This window comes from Lepidochelys kempii, chromosome 4 (assembly GCF_965140265.1).
Source record: "Lepidochelys kempii isolate rLepKem1 chromosome 4, rLepKem1.hap2, whole genome shotgun sequence".
Classification (NCBI taxonomy): domain Eukaryota; kingdom Metazoa; phylum Chordata; order Testudines; family Cheloniidae; genus Lepidochelys; species Lepidochelys kempii.
This window is the reverse complement of record NC_133259.1, coordinates 22931071-22952675: the sequence shown is the minus strand read 5'-3', so window position 1 is coordinate 22952675 and position 21605 is coordinate 22931071. Positions and strand designations below refer to the sequence as shown.

The 21605-nt window shown below is 44.2% G+C and overlaps 1 protein-coding gene across 1 annotated transcript in view; it reads right to left on the bottom strand.

Moving 5' to 3' along the window:
• The window catches only part of GRID2 (glutamate ionotropic receptor delta type subunit 2), a 1023637-nt gene that overhangs the window by 132732 nt on the left and 869300 nt on the right, over positions 1–21605 (bottom strand). The window contains exon 13 of the mRNA XM_073340701.1: positions 12774–12969. Coding sequence (XP_073196802.1) covers positions 12774–12969 — 196 coding nt within the window. The remainder of the gene's footprint in view (positions 1–12773; positions 12970–21605) is intronic.

Below are 21605 nucleotides of genomic sequence, written 5' to 3'. Positions count from 1 at the left end.
CAGAACCGGAACCAGCCGAACAACCAACACCAGACCCCGTGTCAGCACTGAATCCAGTACTTGCAACCTCAACACCAGAGGGCCCCACCGAACCTGAACTGGCAGCAGCCGATAACCCTACACAAGAGGCTCAGCCGGAGCCTGAATCCCAACATAGTGCACCAGCGGAGAGCGGTTCACAGTCAACAGAAACAGCTCCATCCCCTATATCGCTTCCAGAGGGACCAAGCCTAGGTCCACAATCCCATGAGGAACTGATGTCTCCAGCATCAAGGGAACAGTTCCAGACCGAACAGGAAGCAGATGAAAGCCTCCAGAGAGCTTGGACGGCGGCAGGGAGCAACCCACCGCCTCTCAGCTCTTCTAATCGATCCAGGTTTGTTGTAGAAAGAGGACTTTTATACAAGGAAACTCTTTCTGGGGGACACCAGGAAGACTGGCATCCTCAGAGACAGTTGGTAGTTCCAACTAAATACCGGGCCAAGCTCTTGAGCTTAGCCCATGATCACCCTAGTGGCCATGCTGGGGTGAACAGGACCAAAGACCGTTTGGGGGGGTCATTCCACTGGGAGGGAATGGGCAAGGATGTTTCTACCTATGTCCAGTCTTGTGAGGTGTGCCAAAGAGTGGGAAAACCCCAAGACCAGGTCAAAGCTCCTCTCCAGCCACTCCCCATCATTGAAGTTCCATTTCAGCGAGTAGCTGTGGATATTCTGGGTCCTTTTCCGAAAAAGACACCCAGAGGAAAGCAGTACATACTGACTTTCATGGATTTTGCCACCCGATGGCCGGAAGCAGTAGCTCTAAGCAACACCAGGGCTAAAAGTGTGTGCCAGGCACTAGCAGACATTTTTGCCAGGGTAGGTTGGCCCTCCGACATCCTCACAGATGCAGGGACTAATTTCCTGGCAGGAACTATGAAAAACCTTTGGGAAGCTCATGGGGTAAATCACTTGGTTGCCACTCCTTACCATCATCAAACAAATGGCATGGTGGAGAAGTTTAATGGAACTTTGGGGGCCATGATACGTAAATTCGTAAATGAGCACTCCAATGATTGGGACCTAGTATTGCAGCAGTTGCTCTTTGCCTACAGAGCTGTACCACATCCCAGTTTAGGGTTTTCCCCATTTGAACTTGTATATGGCCGTGAGGTTAAGGGGCCATTGCAGTTGGTGAAGCAGCAATGGGAGGGATTTACACCTTCTCCAGGAACTAACATTCTGGACTTTGTAACCAACCTACAAAACACCCTCCGAACCTCTTTAGCCCTTGCTAGAGAAAACTTACAGGATGCTCAAAAAGAGCAAAAAGCCTGGTATGATAAACATGCCAGAGAGCGTTCCTTCAAAGTAGGAGACCAGGTCATGGTCTTAAAGGCGCTCCAGGCCCATAAAATGGAAGCATCGTGGGAAGGGCCATTCGTGGTCCAGGAGCGCCTGGGAGCTGTTAATTATCTCATAGCATTCCCCACCTCCAACCGAAAGCCTAAGGTGTATCATATTAATTCTCTAAAGCCCTTTTATTCCAGAGAATTAAAGGTTTGTCAGTTTACAGCCCAGGGAGGAGACGACGCTGAGTGGCCTGAAGGTGCCTACTACGAAGGGAAATGTGCTGGTGGTGTGGAAGAGGTGAACCTCTCCATGACCCTTGGGCGTATGCAGCGACAGCAGATCCAGGAGCTGTGCACTAGCTACGCGCCAACATTCTCAGCCACCCCAGGACTGACTGAACGGGCATACCACTCCATTGACACAGGTAATGCTCACCCAATTAGGGTCCACCCTTACCGGGTGTCTCCTCAAGCTAAAACTGCTATAGAACGGGAGATCCAGGATATGTTACAGATGGGTGTAATCCGCCCCTCTGAAAGTGCATGGGCATCTCCAGTGGTTCTAGTTCCCAAACCAGATGGGGAAATACGTTTTTGCGTGGACTACTGTAAGCTAAATGCTGTAACTCGCCCAGACAACTATCCCATGCCACGCACAGATGAACTATTAGAGAAACTGGGAAGGGCCCAGTTCATCTCTACCTTGGACTTAACCAAGGGGTACTGGCAGGTACCGCTAGATGAATCTGCCAAGGAAAGGTCAGCCTTCATCACACATCTCGGGCTGTATGAATTTAATGTACTCCCTTTCAGGCTGCGAAATGCACCCGCCACTTTCCAAAGACTTGTAGATGGTCTCCTAGCGGGATTAGGAGAATATGCAGTCGCCTACCTTGACGATGTGGCCATATTTTCGGATTCCTGGGCAGACCACCTGGAACATCTACAAAAAGTCCTTGAGCGCATAAGGGAGGCAGGACTAACTGTTAAGGCTAAGAAGTGTCAAATAGGCCTAAACAGAGTGACTTACCTTGGACACCAGGTGGGTCAAGGAACTATCAGCCCCCTACAGGCCAAAGTGGATGCTATCCAAAAGTGGCCTGTCCCAAAGTCAAAGAAACAGGTTCAATCCTTCTTAGGCTTGGCCGGTTATTACAGACGATTTGTACCGCACTACAGCCAAATCGCTGCCCCACTGACAGACCTAACCAAAAAGAAACAGCCAAATGCTGTTCAGTGGACCGGAAAGTGTCAGAAGGCCTTTAACAAGCTTAAAGCGACACTCATGTCTGACCCTGTACTAAGGGCCCCAGACTTTGACAAACCGTTCCTAGTAACCACAGATGCATCCGAGCGTGGTGTGGGAGCAGTTTTAATGCAGAAAGGACCTGATCAAGAATTCCACCCTGTAGTGTTTCTCAGCAAAAAACTGTCTGAGAGGGAAAGCAACTGGTCAGTCACTGAAAAAGAATGTTATGCCATTGTCTACGCTCTGGAAAAGCTACGCCCATATGTTTGGGGACGGCGTTTCCACCTGCAAACCGACCATGCTGCACTAAAGAGGCTTCACACCGTCAAAGAAACTAACAAAAAACTTCTTCGGTGGAGTTTAGCTCTCCAAGATTTTGATTTCGACATCCAACACATCTCAGGAGCTTCTAACAAAGTGGCTGATGCACTCTCCCGTGAAAGTTTCCCAGAATCAACTGGTTAAAATCGTCCTTGAGATGTGGAAAATATTGTTAGTCTTTATGTACTTGGTAGTATATTTAGAGATGCATGTGTCTTATTAACTCTGTTTTCCTAGAGCTCCAGGAAGAAATCCCAGCCAGTGTTTCACCCTAGCTGAGATTTGGGGGGCGTGTCATAAATATAAAGGGAAGGGTAAACCCCTTTGAAATCCCTCCTGGCCAGGGGAAAGCTCCTCTCACCTGTAAAGGGTTAAGAAGCTAAAGGTAACCTCGCTGGCACCTGACCAAAATGACCAATGAGGAGACAAGATACTTTCAAAAGCTGGGAGGAGGGAGAGAAACAAAGGGTCTGTGTCTGTCTGTAGTCGTCTTGGCCGGGGACAGAACAGGAATGGAGTCTTAGAACTTTTAGTAAGTAATCTAGCTAGGTATGTGTTAGATTATGATTTCTTTAAATGGCTGAGAAAAGAATTGTGCTGAATAGAATAACTATTTCTGTCTGTGTATCTTTTTTGTAACTTAAGGTTTTGCCTAGAGGGGTTCTCTATGTTTTTGAATCTAATTACCCTGTAAGATATATACCATCCTGATTTTACAGGGGGGATTTCTTTATTTCTATTTACTTCTATTTTTTATTAAAAGTCTTCTTGTAAAACACTGAATGCTTTTTCATTGTTCTCAGATCCAAGGGTTTGGGTTTGTGGTCACCTATGCAAATTGGTGAGGCTTTTTATCCAACATTTCCCAGGAAAGGGGGGGTGCAAGTGTTGGGAGGATTGTTCATTGTTCTTAAGATCCAAGGGTCTGGGTCTGTAGTCACCTAGACAAATTGGTGAGGCTTTTTACCAAACCTTGTCCAGGAAGTGGGGTGCAAGGTTTTGGGAAGTATTTTGGGGGGAAGGACGCGTCCAAACAGCTCTTCCCCAGTAACCAGTATTGGTTTGGTGGTGGTAGCGGCCTGTCCAAGGTGTAATATTTTGTACCTTGGGGAAGTTTTGACCTAAGCTGGTAAAGATAAGCTTAGGAGGTTTTTCATGCAGGTCCCCACATCTGTACCCTAGAGTTCAGAGTGGGGGAGGAACCGTGACAACTCAGCTATCTTTTAACCATATCTGAACCACAACCTGAACCAGTCAGGGGCTGTGGATGTAGAAGGAATGAATGCATGCATAAGGATATATATATATATATATATATATATATATATATATATATCTTAACCTGATTTCTGGGGGAATATGGGACCAGGATATGCCAAAAAACAGAAATTTCTAAAAGCATTGTGTTGACATCTTAGCCTTCTCCTCTACCTCTATTTCAGCTGACCAAGGCCATACCAAAGTTGCATCTTTACTGATCCAAGCAGAGCTAAAGAAATACTGTCATAGGGCTTAAACTGTGTTCTCACACACACAAACACATATTATTATTATTAGTAATCATTTTTACTATGGTAGTGCCTGAGGGCCAACCAAGCCTGGGTCCTCGTTGTGCTAGGCACTGTACAAACACAGCCCTGGTCTGCACTAGGAGTTGAGGTCGAATTTAGCAGTGTTAAATTGATTTAACCCTGCACCCGTCCACACAACGAAACCCTTGTTTTCGACTTAAAAGGCTCTTAAAATCGATTTCCTTACTCCACCCCCGACAAGGGGATTAGCACTGAAATCGGCCTTGCCAGGTCGAATTTGGGGTACTGTGGACACAATTAGACAGTATTGGCCTCCGGGAGCTATCCCAGAGTGCTCCATTGTGACCGCTCTGGACAGCACTCTCAACTCAGATGCACTGGCCAGGTAGACAGGAAAAGGCCCACACACTTTTGAATTTCAATTTCCTGTTTGGCCAGCATGGCAAGCTGCAGGTGACCATGCAGAGCTCATCAGCAGAGGTGACCGTGATTGAGTCCCAGAATCGCAAAAGAGCTCCAGCATGGACCAAAAGGGAGGTACGGGATCCGATCGCTGTATGGGGAGAGGAATCTGTGCTATCAGAACTATGTTCCAGTTTTCAAAATGCTAAAACATTTGTCAAAATCTCCCAGGGCATGAAGGACAGAGGCCATAACGGGGACCCGAAGCAGTGCCGCGTGAAACTTAAGAAGCTGAGGCAAGCCTACCAGAAAACCAGAGAGGCAAATGGCCGCTCCAGGTCAGAGCCCAAAACATGCCGCTTCTATGATGAGCTGCATGCCATTTTAGGGGGTTCAGCCACCACTACCCCAGCCGTGTTGTTTGACTCCTTCAATGGAGATGGAGGCAACATGGAAGCAGGTTTTCGGGACGAGGAAGATGATGATGAGGTTGTAGATGATGCTGTTGTAGCTCACAGCAAGCAAGTGGAGAAACTGGTTTTCCTGACAGCCAGGAACTGTTTCTCACCCTGGACCTGGAGCCAGTACCCCCCGAACGCACCCAAGGCTGCCTCCCGGACCCGCCAGGTGGAGAAGAGTCCTCTGGTGAGTGTACCTTTTAAAATACTACAGATGGTTTAAAAGCAAGCATGTTTAATGATTAATTTGCCCTGGCATTCGTGGCTCTCCTGGATATACTCCCAAAGCCTTTGCAGAAGGTTTCTGGGGAGGGCAGCCTTATTCCATCCAACATGGTAGGACACTTTACCACTCCAGGCCAGTAGCATTTACTCAGGAATCATTGTAGAACAAAGCATTGCAGTGTATGTTTGCTGGCATTCAAACAACATCCGTTCTTTATCTCTCTGTGTTATCCTCAGGAGAGTGATATCATTCATGGTCACCTGGTTGAAATAGGGTGCTTTTCTTAAGGGGACATTCAGAGGTGCCCGTTCCTGCTGGGCTGTTTGCCTGTGGCTGAACAGAAATGTTCCCCGCTGTTAGCCACGGGGAGGGGGGAGGGGCTAGCCACGTGCTGGGGGGAGGCAAAATGCGACCTTGGAACGAAAGCACATGTGCTATGTATGTAATGTTAACAGCAAGGATTACCGTGAAAGAGTGTACCCATTTTTCTATAAAATGTGTCTTTTTAAATACCACTGTCCCTTTTTTTTTCTCCACCAGCTGCATGTGTTTCAAGGATTACAGGATCTTCTCCTTCCCAGAGGCTAGCAAAGATCAGAAGGTGAAAAAAACGCACTCGTGAAGAAATGTTCTCTGAGTTCATGCTGTCCTCCCACACTGACAGAGCACAGACGAATACTTGGAGGCAGACAATGTCAGAGTGCAGGAAAGCACAAAATGACCAGTAGGAGAGGTGGCAGGCTGAAGAGAGGGCTGAAGCTGAAAGGTGGCGGCAGCGTGATGAGAGGAGGCAGGATTCAATGCTGAGGCTGCTGAAGGATCAAACTAATATGCTCCAGCATATGGTTGAGCTGCAGGAAAGGCAGCAGGAGCACAGACCGCCACTACAGCCCCTGTGTAACCAACTGTCCTCCTCCCCTAGTTCCATAGCCTCCTCACCCAGACGTCCAAGAATGCGGTGAGGGGGCCTCCGGCCACCCAGCCACTCCACCCCAGAGGATTGCCCAAGCAACAGAAGGCTGGCATTCAATAAGTTTTAAAGTTTTAAAGTACTGTGTGGCCTTGTCCTTCCCTCCTCCACCACCCCTCCTGGTGCTTCTCTTCTCCACCACCCCTCCTGGGTTACCTTGGTAGTTATCCCCCATTTGTGTGATGAATTAATAAAGAATGCATGGATCTTGAAGCAACAATGACTTTATTGCCTCTGAAAGCGGTGATCGAGGGGAGGAGGGGAGGGTGGTTAGCTTACAGGGAAGTAGAGTGAACCAAGGGGTGGGGGGTTTCATCAAGGAGAAACAAACAGAACTTTCCCACCATAGCCTGGCCAGTCATCAAATTGGTTTTCAAAGCTTCTCTAATGCGCACCATGCCCTCCTGTGCTCTTCTAACCACCCTGGTGTCTGGCTGTGCGTAACCAGCAGCCAGGAGATTTGCCTCAACCTCCCACCCCACCATAAACTTACTCTCACAGATATTGTGCAGCACACAGCAAGCAGTAATAACAGTGGGAATATTGGTTTCGCCGAGGTCTAATGGAGTCAGTAAACTGCACCAGCGCGCTTTTAAACATCCAAATGAGCATTCTACCACCATTCTGCACTTGCTCAGCCTGTAGTTGAACAGCTCCTGACTACTGTCCAGGCTGCCTGTGTATGGCTTCATGAGCCATGGCATTAAGGGGTAGGCTGGGTCCCCAAGGATACATATAGGCATTTCAACATCCCCAACAGTTATTTTCTGGTCTGGGAATAAAGTCCCTTCCTGCAGCTTTTGAAACAGACCAGAGTTCCTGAAGATGCGAGCTTCATGTACCTTTCCTGGCCATCCCACGTTGATGTTGGTGAAACGTCCCTTGTGATCCACCAGAGCTTGCAGCACTATCGAAAAGTACCCTTTGCGGTTTATGTACTCGGCAGCTTGGTGCTCCGGTGCCAAGATAGGGATATGGGTTCCGTCTATGGCCCCACCACAGTTAGGGAATCCCATTGCAGCAAAGCCATCCACTATGACCTGCACATTTCCCAGGGTCACTACCCTTGATATCAGCAGATCTTTGATTGCACTGGCTACTTGCATCACAGCAGCCCCCACAGTAGATTTGCCCACTCCGAATTGATTCCCGACTGACCGGTAGCTGTCTGGCGTTGCAAGCTTCCACAGGGCTATTGCCACTCACTTCTCAATTGTGAGGGCTGCTCTCATCTTGGTATTCTTGCGCCTCAGGGCAGGGGAAAGCAAGTCACAAAGTTCCATGAAAGTGCCCTTATGCATGCGAAAGTTTCGCAGCCACTGGGAATCGTCCCAGACCTGCAACACTATGCAGTCCCACCAGTCTGTGCTTGTTTCCCGAGCCCAGAATCGGCATTCCACACATGAACCTGCCCCATTAGCACTATGATACCCACACTGCCAGGGCCCGTGCTTTGAGAGAAGTCTCTGTCCATGTCCTTATCACTCTCGTCACCGTGCTGACGTCGCCTACTTGCCTGGTTTCGCTTTGCCAGGTTCTGGTGCTGCATATACTGCTGGATAACGAGTGTGGTGTTTAATGTGCTCCTAATTGCCAAAGTGATCTGAGCGGGCTCCATGCTTGCCGTGGTATGGCGTATGCACAGAAAAAAGACGCGGAACGACTGTCTGCCGTTGCCCTGACGGAAGGAGGGGCGACTGATGACATGGCTTACAGGACTGGCTTACAGGGAATTAAAATCAACAAAGGGGGTGGCTTTGCGAGAAACAGAATGGCCCCCTCAAGGATAGAACTCAAAACCTCAAGAATAGGACACAAAACTGGGTTTCGCAGGCCGTTGATTTCACGGAGGGAGGGATGGTGGAGAAAATTAATACAAAACAAATCTGGTCTATTTCTCGTTTTCATCCACTTCATCTATCTTTATACATCTTGCTGGCAGCAGACTGTGCAGTACGACGGCTAGCCATTGTCATCTCCTGGGTGCTCGGCAGAAGACGGTGCAGTATGACTGCTGGCCATCATCTTCTGCTGGCTGCTGATTAAAAGACAGTGCATGCCAGTAGGACTGAATCATCATGAGATGAAACTTAAAAGGGAAATGACCTGGCTGGGTCACTCCCATGTTTGCCCAGGTGCCCCTAACCTCATTGAGGTCAGTTAAAAGAGCACCCAGGACTACGTCGACGACAGCTACCAGTCATACTTCACTATCTGCTGCCAAAAGGCAATAAACTGCTGCTCTGTAGCAATGCAGTACCGCGTCTGCCAGCACCCAGGAGACATACAGTGATGGTTAGCTGAGCGGCCTCCATGCTTGCCATGGTATGGCGTCTGCACAGGTAACCCAGGAAAAAAGGCGCAAAACAATTGTCTGCCGTGGCTTACACAGAAGGAGGGAGGGAAGGGGGGGCCTGACGATATGTACCCAGAACCACCCGCGACAATGTTTTAGCCCCATCAGGTACTGGGATTTCTACCCAGAATTCAAATGGGCGGTGGAGACTGTGGGAACTGTGGGATAGCTACCCACAGTGCAATGCTCTGAAAGTCGACGGTTGCCTCGGTACTGTGGACACACTCCACCGACTACATGCACTTAGAGCATTTGTGTGGTGACACACACAATCGACTGAATAAAAATGCTTTCTACAAAACCGACTTCTATAAATTCGACCTATTTTCGTAGTGTAGACATACCCACAATATAGAAGAGTTTACAATCTAAATAGACAAGACAAACACAGAGTGGAGGAAGGGGTAGAACACAGCAGCAGAGTGAACAATGTGATGGCAGCAAACAGCATGTTAGTTCCACTGGTTTTTTCGGGTGTTGGGGGGAGTTACTTAAGAGGGGATCAGCTAAATAGAAAGACAAAGGAAGGGAAGAGAAGTGACGGGGACAGGACAAGGGAGAAGAGGGCAAAATGGGGATATGTGGCATGAAGTCAGGTGAAGAGACTGTGAGGGAAGGGGAGAGGGCTGGAACAAATAGCCCATCAGCACAGGGCACAGAAAGTCCAGTCAAAACAGTACATTATCTCAGGATATGTCTACACTGCATCTAAACCCCCACGGCTAGCCCGTGTCAGCTGACTTGTGCTCCTAGGGTTCTGGCTAAGGGGCTGTTTAATTGCAGTATAGATATTAGGGCTCAGACTGGAGCCCAGGGTCTGGAACCCTAGAAGGTGGAAGGGTTCCAGAGTCCGGGCTCCAGCGTGAGCCAGAACATCTATACCACAGTTGAACAGCCCTGTAGCCCAAGCCCTGCAAGTCCAAGTCAGCTGACACAGGCCAGCCACAGGTGTTTAACTGCAGTGCAGACGTACTGTCAATGTCCAGTGGTCCATGCTTTGGATGTTTCTGCTTCTATCAGCTGGAGTCTGACTCGCTCCTCTCTGCAATTTTTTCCCCCTTCTCCAGGAATGGGGAGGTACAGGTGCAATTTCCACTGAAATCACTGATGTACAACCCATGCAATCCCACTGAAGTCAATGAGATGGCATGAAATGTCAGTCAGCACTGAATTTGTCTCTCCTGTATTATATTTTTCAAAATAAAAATTGCTTTCTCAGTATAAATGAAATAAATGAACAATAATTAACAGAGTGCAAAAGAAAGAAAAATTAAAAGGATTTTAAACTTTATGAAAAATGTTTTGAGAGTGTCCTTTTAAATAGCCTCTGCAGTCCTGCTGTCCAACTAGTTTCACTTTGCATTGGCTGCCTGCACATCTAATTTACTTTTCAGGGGAGTGTAGTTAAAGCAAAGGATGTTTGACATATTCATTTGCAACACACACATTATAATCCCCCCCCACACATCCTTACAGTCACAGTATCTGAGTCTCTTCATGGACACTAGGTGGCCTAGTGGAAACGTAGTTGTTTAAGAACATTTGCTTGGCAAGCTGTCTATGTTGGCTTATGTATTTCTTTTCTTGTCGAGTCATGATTTAGCACCAATTAACGGCGTGATTAAAATGAAGCACAAAATGAGACCCAAAATTAGTTTGGTTTGTTTGAGGTTATAATCTTATTGTGTTAATAGCTCTGAGGTGGCCAGTTGTTCTTCAAGGTCAGGAATGAGTTTATTAAAACAATGTAAATGGGCCAAATGGACCCATGAAGTCCTTCCTCTGAAACACCTGCATGCTTTCATTTTAGAGTTATTTTACAGAGATTAAAATCTGCCTCATCAGTTACATTTTTTTGGTCTTAATTTTCTTCTGTACACAATGTTGATATGTAACACCATATTTATCATCCAAGTGAGGATGAAAGATTCAAACAGATCTTGCAAAGGCAGAGCTTCCAATTCCTTATAGAGAGCTCTTTCTTCCTGGCCAGGCCAAATACAATCTTCAAAGAGCCTTCTATTTGTCACCTGTCTGAGCAGCAAGGGGCTCTCTCTCATTTCTTCCTGTGAGGTGTATGGGGTGGAGTGTGTAGAGAGTGAGCGAGCATGTGCATGCGTGTGCAGGAATGGATGGAAGCAATGGATGTTCATTGTGAATGGTCTTGCAGCTATTGGGGAAGAGAGAGAGAGAGGTTGGCTGATTGCTGCTTTGCTAAAGCTTAGCTCTTTGATACCATCACTTGCAATTGCTTATTCCTGAAAAGCAAAGCTATGGGAAATTAAACAACTCAGACAGTGCTGTTTCTGTCAATTTAAAAACAGCAAATACCATGTCTTCAGGAATTAGAAATCAAAGACTGTAATCTGTAATTACCTGCTAGGGTAATACACTGGTTGTTTTCTTCAGCTAAAGGGCTTTAGTCAACACCTGCTTGTGTTTGATGTGCTCTGGTTTTTGATTGTCCTAAAACTCATGGTATAACTTTGGTAGGCAAGCCAGACTGATGGATTTTTTTTTTTAAAAGGAGCGTCCCAGCTTTATAAGCACCTTGCAAACTGGAACAAAGTGTATTTTCTCAAAAATACCTTTTCCCTTGGCCAATTAATCTTCAGCTGTCCCTTTCTCCAGCACTTGAAATGTATACATCAAACATATTTCAGCTTATGACACATTCTAGAAGGATTTCATAAGTGCATTTCCCCGGCCCTTCCCACCTTCTCCTCTTCCATGACATTTCACGTCTGGTAAATCTTGGAGTTGGGAAATATGATCCAAGCTATACTGGCAGTGGTTGAAGTCACTTGCTTATAAAACTCCTAAACAGTTGTTGTTATCTTGTAGCTCTTTTATTATCAAGAGATCACCGGTAGGAAATGGCTTCATCATTGTTTTTTAAAAAGACCTGTTCCTTTATGTGCTCTCATCAATTGTCACAACACCATAGATGTATGGGATACCCTAGGAAGTGAATTTCAGTAGAAACAAAAGGCAACAGCTCTGAAATGGCTTGACTGGATTTTGATAGACCTAAAAAAGATCGAATAACTAAACCTTCGACGAGGAAACACGCAACAGTTCAATTTTCTATTATAATTAATTCTCCCCATCTTCAAATTTAAATGAACCCTATAAAATAAGGCCCTGCTAAAATAAAAAAAATATGCTGTTTTCTCAGGGCCCTATTTTACAGAATCAATTTTCAATTTGGAGATGTTATCACAGGGATGAATTCTGTTCTGTTCTCTTTCACACAGATGCAATTCCCATTGAAGTCACTGATGAAAAATATTCACAATCTCATTCTGTGCTATTTAATGGATAGATGATCTTAAATACAACATCGCTCCTGCTTACTTGATTCTTCTAAGAATTCACTTGACAAAAATGTTTTTACATAATTTTGTTTTCTCATAGCAAATCAAGTTTAAGAGATTGCTGGGAAATTTTTTAAACAAGGTCAGGCTTTTCTTCTTTCTGCATAACACATAGGATTCATAACCATGACTGAAAGATTAAGTTTTCAGAGTCAGAAGTCTAAAAACAAATCTGTATTTTGTATTCAACCCTACAGTAAGCACGTTGTACAGTACACTGCGATGTCTTCTGTTATTAAAGTCCCGTGATCCTACCCTCATTTTGGATTCTGACAAATGTATTCTTCTTTCATATCTCTAAATCCTCAATCATTTTCAGAGCAAATATTTTTTGGACTTGCATTTTAAAATGTAATGGAAAACTGCCCACAGGGAACTGAGCTGAGAGCACCCAATCCTTTGCACTGGAGCAATGAGCTATAAATTGATTAGGTAAGATTCTTGTTCTATGTGCAAATGCAGCTCCAAATGTTAAAAACAATTAAAAAAATCCAGCACTGCAACAGAGCATCTCCGATTGTCAAGGAAAAAGTAAACCATGCCTCATACCTTCTGAATACCTGTTGGTGACTCCAGCACATTATTCTCTGAGCCGTTACTTCTGTTAATCATCCGCCACATCTGAGAATACATGCTGTCCCTCTCAAAAGGATTCATCCCCTTCACTCGAACATGCTCATAGACTGCAGAGTCCAAGACAGTGCCATAAGGAATATCCGTCTGCCTGGAGAGATCCTGGAGAGACCTTAATTGGTGGTGAAGAAAAGAGACACAGGGACATGATTCCGCATTTCCAAGCTGAACGGGAGCTGCAGGCAAGCAAAGGGCAACACATAGGAAGACAGCTGCCAAGTAACTGTTTTGTTTGTTTATTTTCTTAAAAGACAAAATAAGACTAGGAGAAACAGAATTGCTTTTATGCTTTAAGACAGAAAGAAAAATGTGAAGCCAAAGTGAAGGGGGGAAATGAGATTGAAGGAAAAAAAGAGAACATTCCAAGGAATAAGAGTGTGCTCTCAAGAGATGGCCGCTTTCTTTTGTGGGGCAAAAGGGAGTGTTTTTAGCCACTCCAACAAATATAAAATAAATCAGATAAAAGCCTGGTAATAGCCTGAAGCAATGGACCTCTATTTTACAAATTGCTGCGGACTCGCAGACTGAAATCAGAAAGGTCAGAAAAAGAGCTCAATGTACATAGCCCTAGACACCAGGCCCAGGCATTATTTGGAGCTGGCATGTTAAACACCAGAAAGCAGCTGTCTCTGTTGGTATGTACTGCAGCAAGATATACACTCAGCATGGACAGTGGTGCAAGTAAGCTGGTCCAGTCAGGTACACCATACCATTAAGACATTTATTGCTGGTACGCCGTACTGGAAAGACACATTTTCAAGAATTTTGTAGAGCCCTGGGCAGATACAAATTTATTCCCGTGGATGTGGATATCTGCAGAGAGAAATCGGTATCTGCTGAACCGCAGGGCTCTCCTGGGAACCACAGCGATGAAAGGAGCAGAACATGGGGCTGCCGCTCCTCCAATGCAGTTGTATGGCCCCCAGCCCTGTCCTCCAGTGGGGCTGTACAGACCCCAAGGAGGAGATGCAGCTGTGTGGAAGGGCTGGGAATAGTACAGATGCATCCTGGGAGCAGCGGCCCCACGTTCTGCTCCTTTCTCCGCTGTGGTTCCCAGGAGAGCCCTGTGGTTCAGTGGATACAGATTTCTCTCCATGGATATCCGCTCAAGAGACAGAACATTTTTTTGGGGGGGGACCAGGGGGGAAGGGAGGTTCGGTACTGTATCGGTAAGAATTAAAATCTACTTGCACCTCTGAGCACAGAGAGCAGGTTAAGAATAGACTGGGAATGCTGCATAGCACCATTTTCAGAAGCTGGAGACTTTTGTTCTATTTTTATGTGCTGCCACTTCTTTGAGTTCACAATAAATTTGCTCAGTTTGATAACATCTTTAGCCTTATCCACTCTGTGTGTGTTTGTCTATGAGTATATACACACGCAAAAGCTAATTTATATGTAAACTAATGTAGGGGTTTCTAAAGGTGTCCACAATATGTCTTTATCTGCCCTGGCCTTAAAATGATTTCGTTATGATCCCTTCAAGGCTCCAGACATGACCTCTTTGCCTCTGTTTATTCATCCTATTGTACCACTTAACCATACCTTGATTTCTTTAATGACATTCATTAGAGGTTCGGAGGGACTGCTGTAATATATCTAACACTGACGACCCATTAAGGCTTTTGCTGGCACAAATTACCTTTATGTAACTGCACAAATCTAATGGATGACATTTAAGGACAAATAAAAGATCTCTCTGTGTGCAGCCTTAAACTAGACCAGAGGTTCTTAAACTGGGGGTGGGCTGCCCTGGGGGAGGGGCATAGAATATATTGGGAGGGGGGTTATGAGCAGCTTTAGTGAAAACAAACAACAACATACTGTGCACATTTTACCCACAGCAGTGAATAACTTGCAAAGCTCATTCCTCCAGACATATCCAGTCCTCAGATGGCACTGTGCATTTGACTCTAGATGGTGCTGTGCATTTTGATGGATTTCATAGCATTATACAAAGTCATCGCCATGTGTACGTTAATCCGTTTTCAAGGATGCAGTGTGCACATTTAATTGTAAGCACTGATCACACTTGCAGTTTTGGTTTTGCTCTTATTACATTGGCTCTGTTTGAACCAATGCCTTGCTGTTTTTAATATTTAGTGAGTGTTGCATGTTGATTTTTGTTATCGGTATATGTACTTGTGTGGTGGTGAGGCCTAAACTACTACGACACAAAGAAGGGGGCACCATGAAATACGTTTGAGAGCCACTGAAATAGACAATGGCAAACTGCAAAGATCCACCTATAACCACTCAAAATGGAAACATGAACCTATGATACTTAAAGAGGATGGAGCAAGGCTATTCTCAGTGGTGGCAGATGACCGAACAGGGAGCAATGGTCTCAAGCTGCAGTGGGGGAGGTCTAGGTTGGATATTAGGAAACACTGTTTCACTAGGAGGGTGGTGAAGCACTGGAATGGGTTACCTAGGGAAGTGGTAGAATCTCCATCCTTAGAGGTTTTTAAAGCCCTACTTGACCAAGCCCTGGCTGGGATGATTTAGTTGGGGTTGGTCCTGCTTTGAGCAGGGGGTTGGACTAGATGACCTCCTGAGGTCTCTTCCAACCCTAATCTTCTATTGTTCTATGATTCAACAGCCTCCAAGCGGCACATTTGACATACGTAAAAGAGAAGGGTATTCAAAAAGGCCCTGAAGACAAAAATCAAGGAAATAAAATCCTTAGAAGTGGCAGGGATGCTACTTAAGAAAACAATAATAATCTCATAAGGCATGTGTAATGCTGAACAAAAACAGAACCAGGAAAGCAAGAAGTAAATCAATGGGTATGTCCAAACTGCACCTAAGCCTCATGTCTCCAAGAGAAGTGAAGTCCAGAGAGGACCATGAAGAACTTCAGAGGGATCTAACCAAGGTAGGTGAAGGGACAACACAATGGTAATGAAGTTCAGTGTTCATAAATGAAAAGTAATGCATACTGGAGTGAAAATGTTAAACTATTCATACACCTTAGAGGGTTCTAAATTAACAGTATCATCTCAGGAAAGGAACTTGGGTATCTCTGTGGATAGCTTAAAGTAGAGCTCAATTCAATATGCAGCTGTGATCAAAAAAGGAAACAAGAAAACAAGATATTAGGGAGTTAGGAATGAAAAATAATAGAAGAATATTATAATTGTAATTGCTTTATATAAGTCAATGGTACAGCTTCATCTGATAATCACCCCATCTCAAAAAGAATATTGCAGAGTTAGTGTGGATCCAGAGAACGAAATGCTTGAGAATATAGAAAAGCTCTCATATGAAGAGAAATTAGAAAGATTGGGATTGTTTACTTTAGAAAGGAAATGAATAAAGAGAGGACATAATAAAAGTATATAAAATATGGAATGGTCTAGAAAAGGTAGATCAGGGACTTCCATTCTTCCTGTCTCATAAGAAAAGAAGAAGCTATTTAATGAAATTAAAAGGTGGAAAATTCAAAACCCATGACAGGAAATACTTTTTCACACAATACATCACTAGAACAGTGGAACGTGGAACTCTTTGTTACAGAATGCTGCTGAGGCCAAAAAAACAAAAAACCCGTAACAAGATTCAACTAGGGAGTGGATATTTATATGGATAAAAAGAATATCCAGTTACAATATTTAATGTTTGCATACATTTTGGAAGAGCTATTAAATCTCATGCTTCAGAGTTTAAAATAATCTCATTATGTAAGGATTAGGAGGAGACCTAAAATGGGGGACCCATTATCCTACATTTGCCTAATGCAAGTTTTCTAGCACCTTCCTCTGAAGCATCTGATGCTGGCCATTGTCAGAAACCGCATATTGCGCGAGATGAACCATGGGTCTGATCCAGTTATCAGGTCTTGTTTTCATTAACAATCCCATAGTACTTTCCCTAAGAAGAGGGACTTTTAGCCTGGTGTCCTAGATGAGAATTTTCTCTCCCTACCACTGTCATCCAGTGGTAGATGCACTTCAATGATGTTTTAATGTATATAATCCATCAAAAGCTTTGGCATAATTGATGAAAGGCACTACATAACATTTAAGATACTATATTCTCCAATTCTGGATTGCTGCTTCTGCTGTTCATGAGTTTCTGTGTCTCCTGGCAGCACTCAGAAATGTAACAAATGCTGTCACAGGTCATATATCATAATGTCCCGTAATTGTTCAATTATGTGCCATACACCTTACTGGAATAGGACAGTGAGAAGTTCTTACTGAGTCCCCAGTTTCTAACAACAACACCTAGTGAAATTGTAATCAGTAGTTTACAGGACTCTGTGTAGCCATGTAATTTCCAATATAACAACCAATACAGCAATTTTCCGACATGTATTGCTAACTGCTAGCATAAAAGCTATGTGGAATTGCTGCCATAGAAAAGTACATTTAGAAGTAGCAAGAGAAAAAAACAGTTTCCCTGTACATCTTATAACTATAAAAGCAATTCTGTTATGTATAAAAACGTAAACCAAAGAGCTATATGAATAATCGGGAGTGGAAACAGCATTAAGAGTGAGCTACAAAGTTCTGGTTTCACTCCATTTTTACAGGCTGGCAACAGTAGCATAAGGTAGGGCCAGAAGTGGAGAAGTATGATGATGAGGAGTGTGTTGATCTCCTTATTAAGGGACAAACAACTAAATTATTTAATTTGAACATTACGTAACTCTAATACAAAAGCAGTCAGAACCTGAGCTTAACTGCACCCTATGGCTCCATGCGGTCTAGTGCCCTGCCTTTCAAAATGGCGGATGACCTTTGTTCTCTGCAGCCCCATCCCACTACCCTACACAACAGCGATAGCCACTCCATTCAGCGAGGTGGAGGGGGGGTTTGGGTTCAAGTTCTGCACGTTTGTTAAATTCTGTGACCCACAGCAAATCCGAAACTGTGTTTCACCTGCCCCTATTTTGATGGTTAAATAGAAGTTCCCAGCTTGCTGATTCTATGTAGGGGGCATCATAGCTAAACCACAAGAGTTAGAGATGGAAAAGATCAGTGAGATCATTGAGCTATCCTTCAGCAAGGACACATAACCTATGGCTTCATTTTGTATATGATCTGCTTTAGGGATAAAGTTTTACATTTGCATCTGCACAGATTTGCGGTGTGACATTCACAATCCAGCAGCTGAGATGCAACAGAATAAAATAAAACCCAAACCCTTAGCAGAAAAGTGAAACTATTTTACAGTTTAGAAGCTTCCTCAGCTCTGTGGACAGATCTATCACTATGACCCATTCTTCTCTGAGGTTTTTTTTGGTATGTACTTTATTTCTTTATGCACTTTGGATTTTGAGAAAAAATTACTTTTCTTTGTGTTGTGTTCTGTTTTCACTCTTACTTGCCCCCACCCCCCTTTCTCTCTTTAAAACAAATCCTACAGTGGGGCCTTATACCGTAATCTTGGGCAGTGTTTTAAATGGAATTGTAATTTGTTGCTCATATGTGTCAAGAACTGTTTTTAAAACATTCAAAATATAGTTTAGAAAATGCAAAGAATATAGTGTCCATTTATGTTGACTGCTTTATCAGAACTGACTATTTCATGTAGCTGTTTGTCAGAGAGCAATTAGTCACTTAATAAGGGGGCAAATAATTGATCTGATTGCTTACATCAAAGTCCTTATTTATTATTCTAATTCAGATAAAGGTTGCCTGCAAGTTGTGTTTTTCATCTCCTGGGGCTCTAAGGATTTATTCAGAGGCACGCTCGGGAGACAGGGCATAGCAAGACAAGTGATTTGAGGCTTGATAGTGACAGCTGTGACAGAAAGTATTAACAGTGCTTGCCAACTATTAAAGGTTTGGATGGACAAGGTACAAGGCAAGGGGGTAAAGAGCACCTTGTCTTTCAGAGAAGGAAAATATCTATTGTCATTACAGTACATGAACCCCAGTGTAGCTCTCCTTCAAAGCAAATCTGTAAGAGCTCTGCTGTTTGGAAGCGTTTGGGGACATCCTAGCTTAATATGAATTGTGGTATGTGAAAAATGTCTGGAAAGAACCATTAAATACAAATAAGTAGGGGAAGTGTACAAAAGGGTGTAGCCACACACAAGAGGGGAACAATAGAAACATTTATATGGGAGCAGGAAAAGGAAAGAAACTATGTCCTCTCTCTTTGTGGATGCGAAAAAGAATTTTTTTTAAAAAGGAGAGCTTGAAGTGAGGCTCCTAGGTACTCATTTCAGCACTTAAATAAGTAGCCTGATTTTCAAAAGTGCTAAGGACAGCTCCCATTACTTTAAGGTCCTTCACAGGTTAGTTCTGCTCTACCTATCAGATCTAATAAGTTACCAAGCCCACTTCTGCTCTGTCAACAATTAGCCCATTAGCCCAATTTTTCTTCACTCACTTTTTTGCTTTTTCCCGACACTGCTCCTTATGCATGGGAGCAGTTCCCTGTCAATATCCATAAAGCCACTACATTGTTCTCCTTAAAATCCCTCTTTAAAACTCATCTGTGGGGTAATGCCTACAAAACACTTGACAATGGCTAAGCAGTTGGTGTTCTGAGACTGTTAATTAATCCTCTCATTATATACTAGATTGTATGCTCCTTCGAGAAGGGACATTTGCTTATTATGTGTGTACAGCACCTAGCATAACGGGGCCTTGATACCTGATGGAGACCTCTAGGCCTTACCACCATACCAATAAATAATAATAACAATAATAATAATAGAACTAGAAAGAAAAGAGCTAGAAACCTCACAAGAAAGCCTGACCTCAGGAGAATTCCAGTCTCTCTTTCTAGCATGAAGATGTTCAGATAAGCTGCCAATGAGCATGCAAACTTTTGGATGTTTATCTGAATCAAATGCACATCCATGCCTTTTGAGACTTGCCTATCACTTGGTGGCACATCCCTTGATTCTTCTTGGTTTTAAAAAATATTGTATGCAAAGTTTTAGTACTTGTGGAAAGTTCCAAATGAAGTCTTCTGCTTATTCACAGAACAGGCACAGCTTAGTCACAATCAATCGACCTAAAAGGATTAGGGCCCAGATCCACAAAGGGATTTAGGTTTGGCAATGGGGAGTATTGCAACACCCATGGTTTAGGCACCTAGAAAAGCTCTGGAATGCTCAAATCCTGGGTTAGGCACCTAGGCTCCCTTTATTCCTATACATTGAATGGGGAGAGAGAGGCTTCTGAGAATGGGATCAACAAAAGCCAGCATGCTAGGTAGGGAGCTGGCTAAGATAAGCAATAGGAGATGCCAACAAAAGGGATGTGTCCTAAGCCCCTCCCCTCTCATGGAGTTAGGGCCCCTAAATCCAGGCTGCAGGAAGATGCCTAGTTCTCTTTTTGATCTGGGAACTCTGGGAACATCTGGGAACTCTCTCCTGGAAGAGAGGTGGCTTAGGTACCTAACATGTTATTTGAGAGACCAAGGTAAGGTGCCTACATAAGAATGGCCATACTGGGTCAGACCAAAGGTCCATCCAGCCCAGTATCCTGTCTACTGACAGTGGCCAATGCCAGGTGCCCCAGAGGGAGTGAACCTAACAGGTAATGATCAAGTGATCTCTCCTTCCACTCTCTGACGAACAGAGGCTGGGGATACCATTCCTTACCCATCCTGGCTAATAGCTTAATGGCCCAACTCCACATACAAAACAGCCATGTGGGAGAGTAGGTGTTAGAGGCATCCCTCATAATCTTTAGCCCAGTGGTTAGGTTACTCACCCAAAATGTGAGAGATTATAGTTCAATTCCTCCCTCTTCGCAATAAGGAGAAGGGATTTGAACAGGACAGGGGCACTTTTTTGGGGGGATGCATAGGGTTTTACAGGGACCCCCCTGGGTTGGATACCTGCATAATAGTTCACAGAAGGGTGGCATGTGAGGTCTCTGCCAAGAATCAGTTGCCCACTGGTTGCAAAATGTATGTATGGATAATATTTTAGGAGTTATGTATCTATAATGAAAATTATGTTCTTAAGATCTTGGCATTAAGACAGGTTTAAGGGACATACCAGTTACGCTCTGCTCTTTGTTATTCCCAATTTGACCACAATGTTTTGATGTGGAAATGCTGACTGTCTTGATTTAAAAGTCATTCCCAGAATTACTGTCTTCAAATGAGGTTTCAGTACAATGGGTCAGTGTGACTAATAGATGCAGCTAACAGGTATTTTATGACCATGCAGCTTTACTTTTAATATTGCCAGTTGGCACAAAATGAACAGCATTGCAAAGAAAAGTAATACAAAGAGTGGTATTTGGTTGAAAAAGGAGGCATGCCCTCACCCCGGTTTTATGCTAAGGTAACTAAGGGTATGCCAACCCTGCAATCCAAGGTGTGACCAAGCCTGGGTAGACACACCTGTGACAGCTTTAGCCATGGTAGCACAGCTAGAAATAGCCATCTAGACGGGCGTACACGCTGCAGTGTGGTCTGTGAAAGCACGCGGTGGCCCCATGGTATGTACTCGTGCTGCCAGTTCACGCTGAGGACTGTGTGGCTGTATCATCATTGCTATTTTTATCCTTGCAAACACAGGCATGTCTACTCAGCCTGCAACCACACCTCAGAATGCAGTGTAACTATACTCTTAGACAGGGGAAGACACGAGCAATCCTGGGAGACAGACAGACAAATAACAAGATGTGGGGACGTAGAGAGGAAAAGGAGAGTAAATACAAAGGGAAAGGAGAAAGTAGCAGACAGGTTGCAAGAAGAAAATGAGACGAAAACGATATGGCAAAAATACGAGCTTAAAATGAAGGAGAGAATGGGAAATGGGTCTGT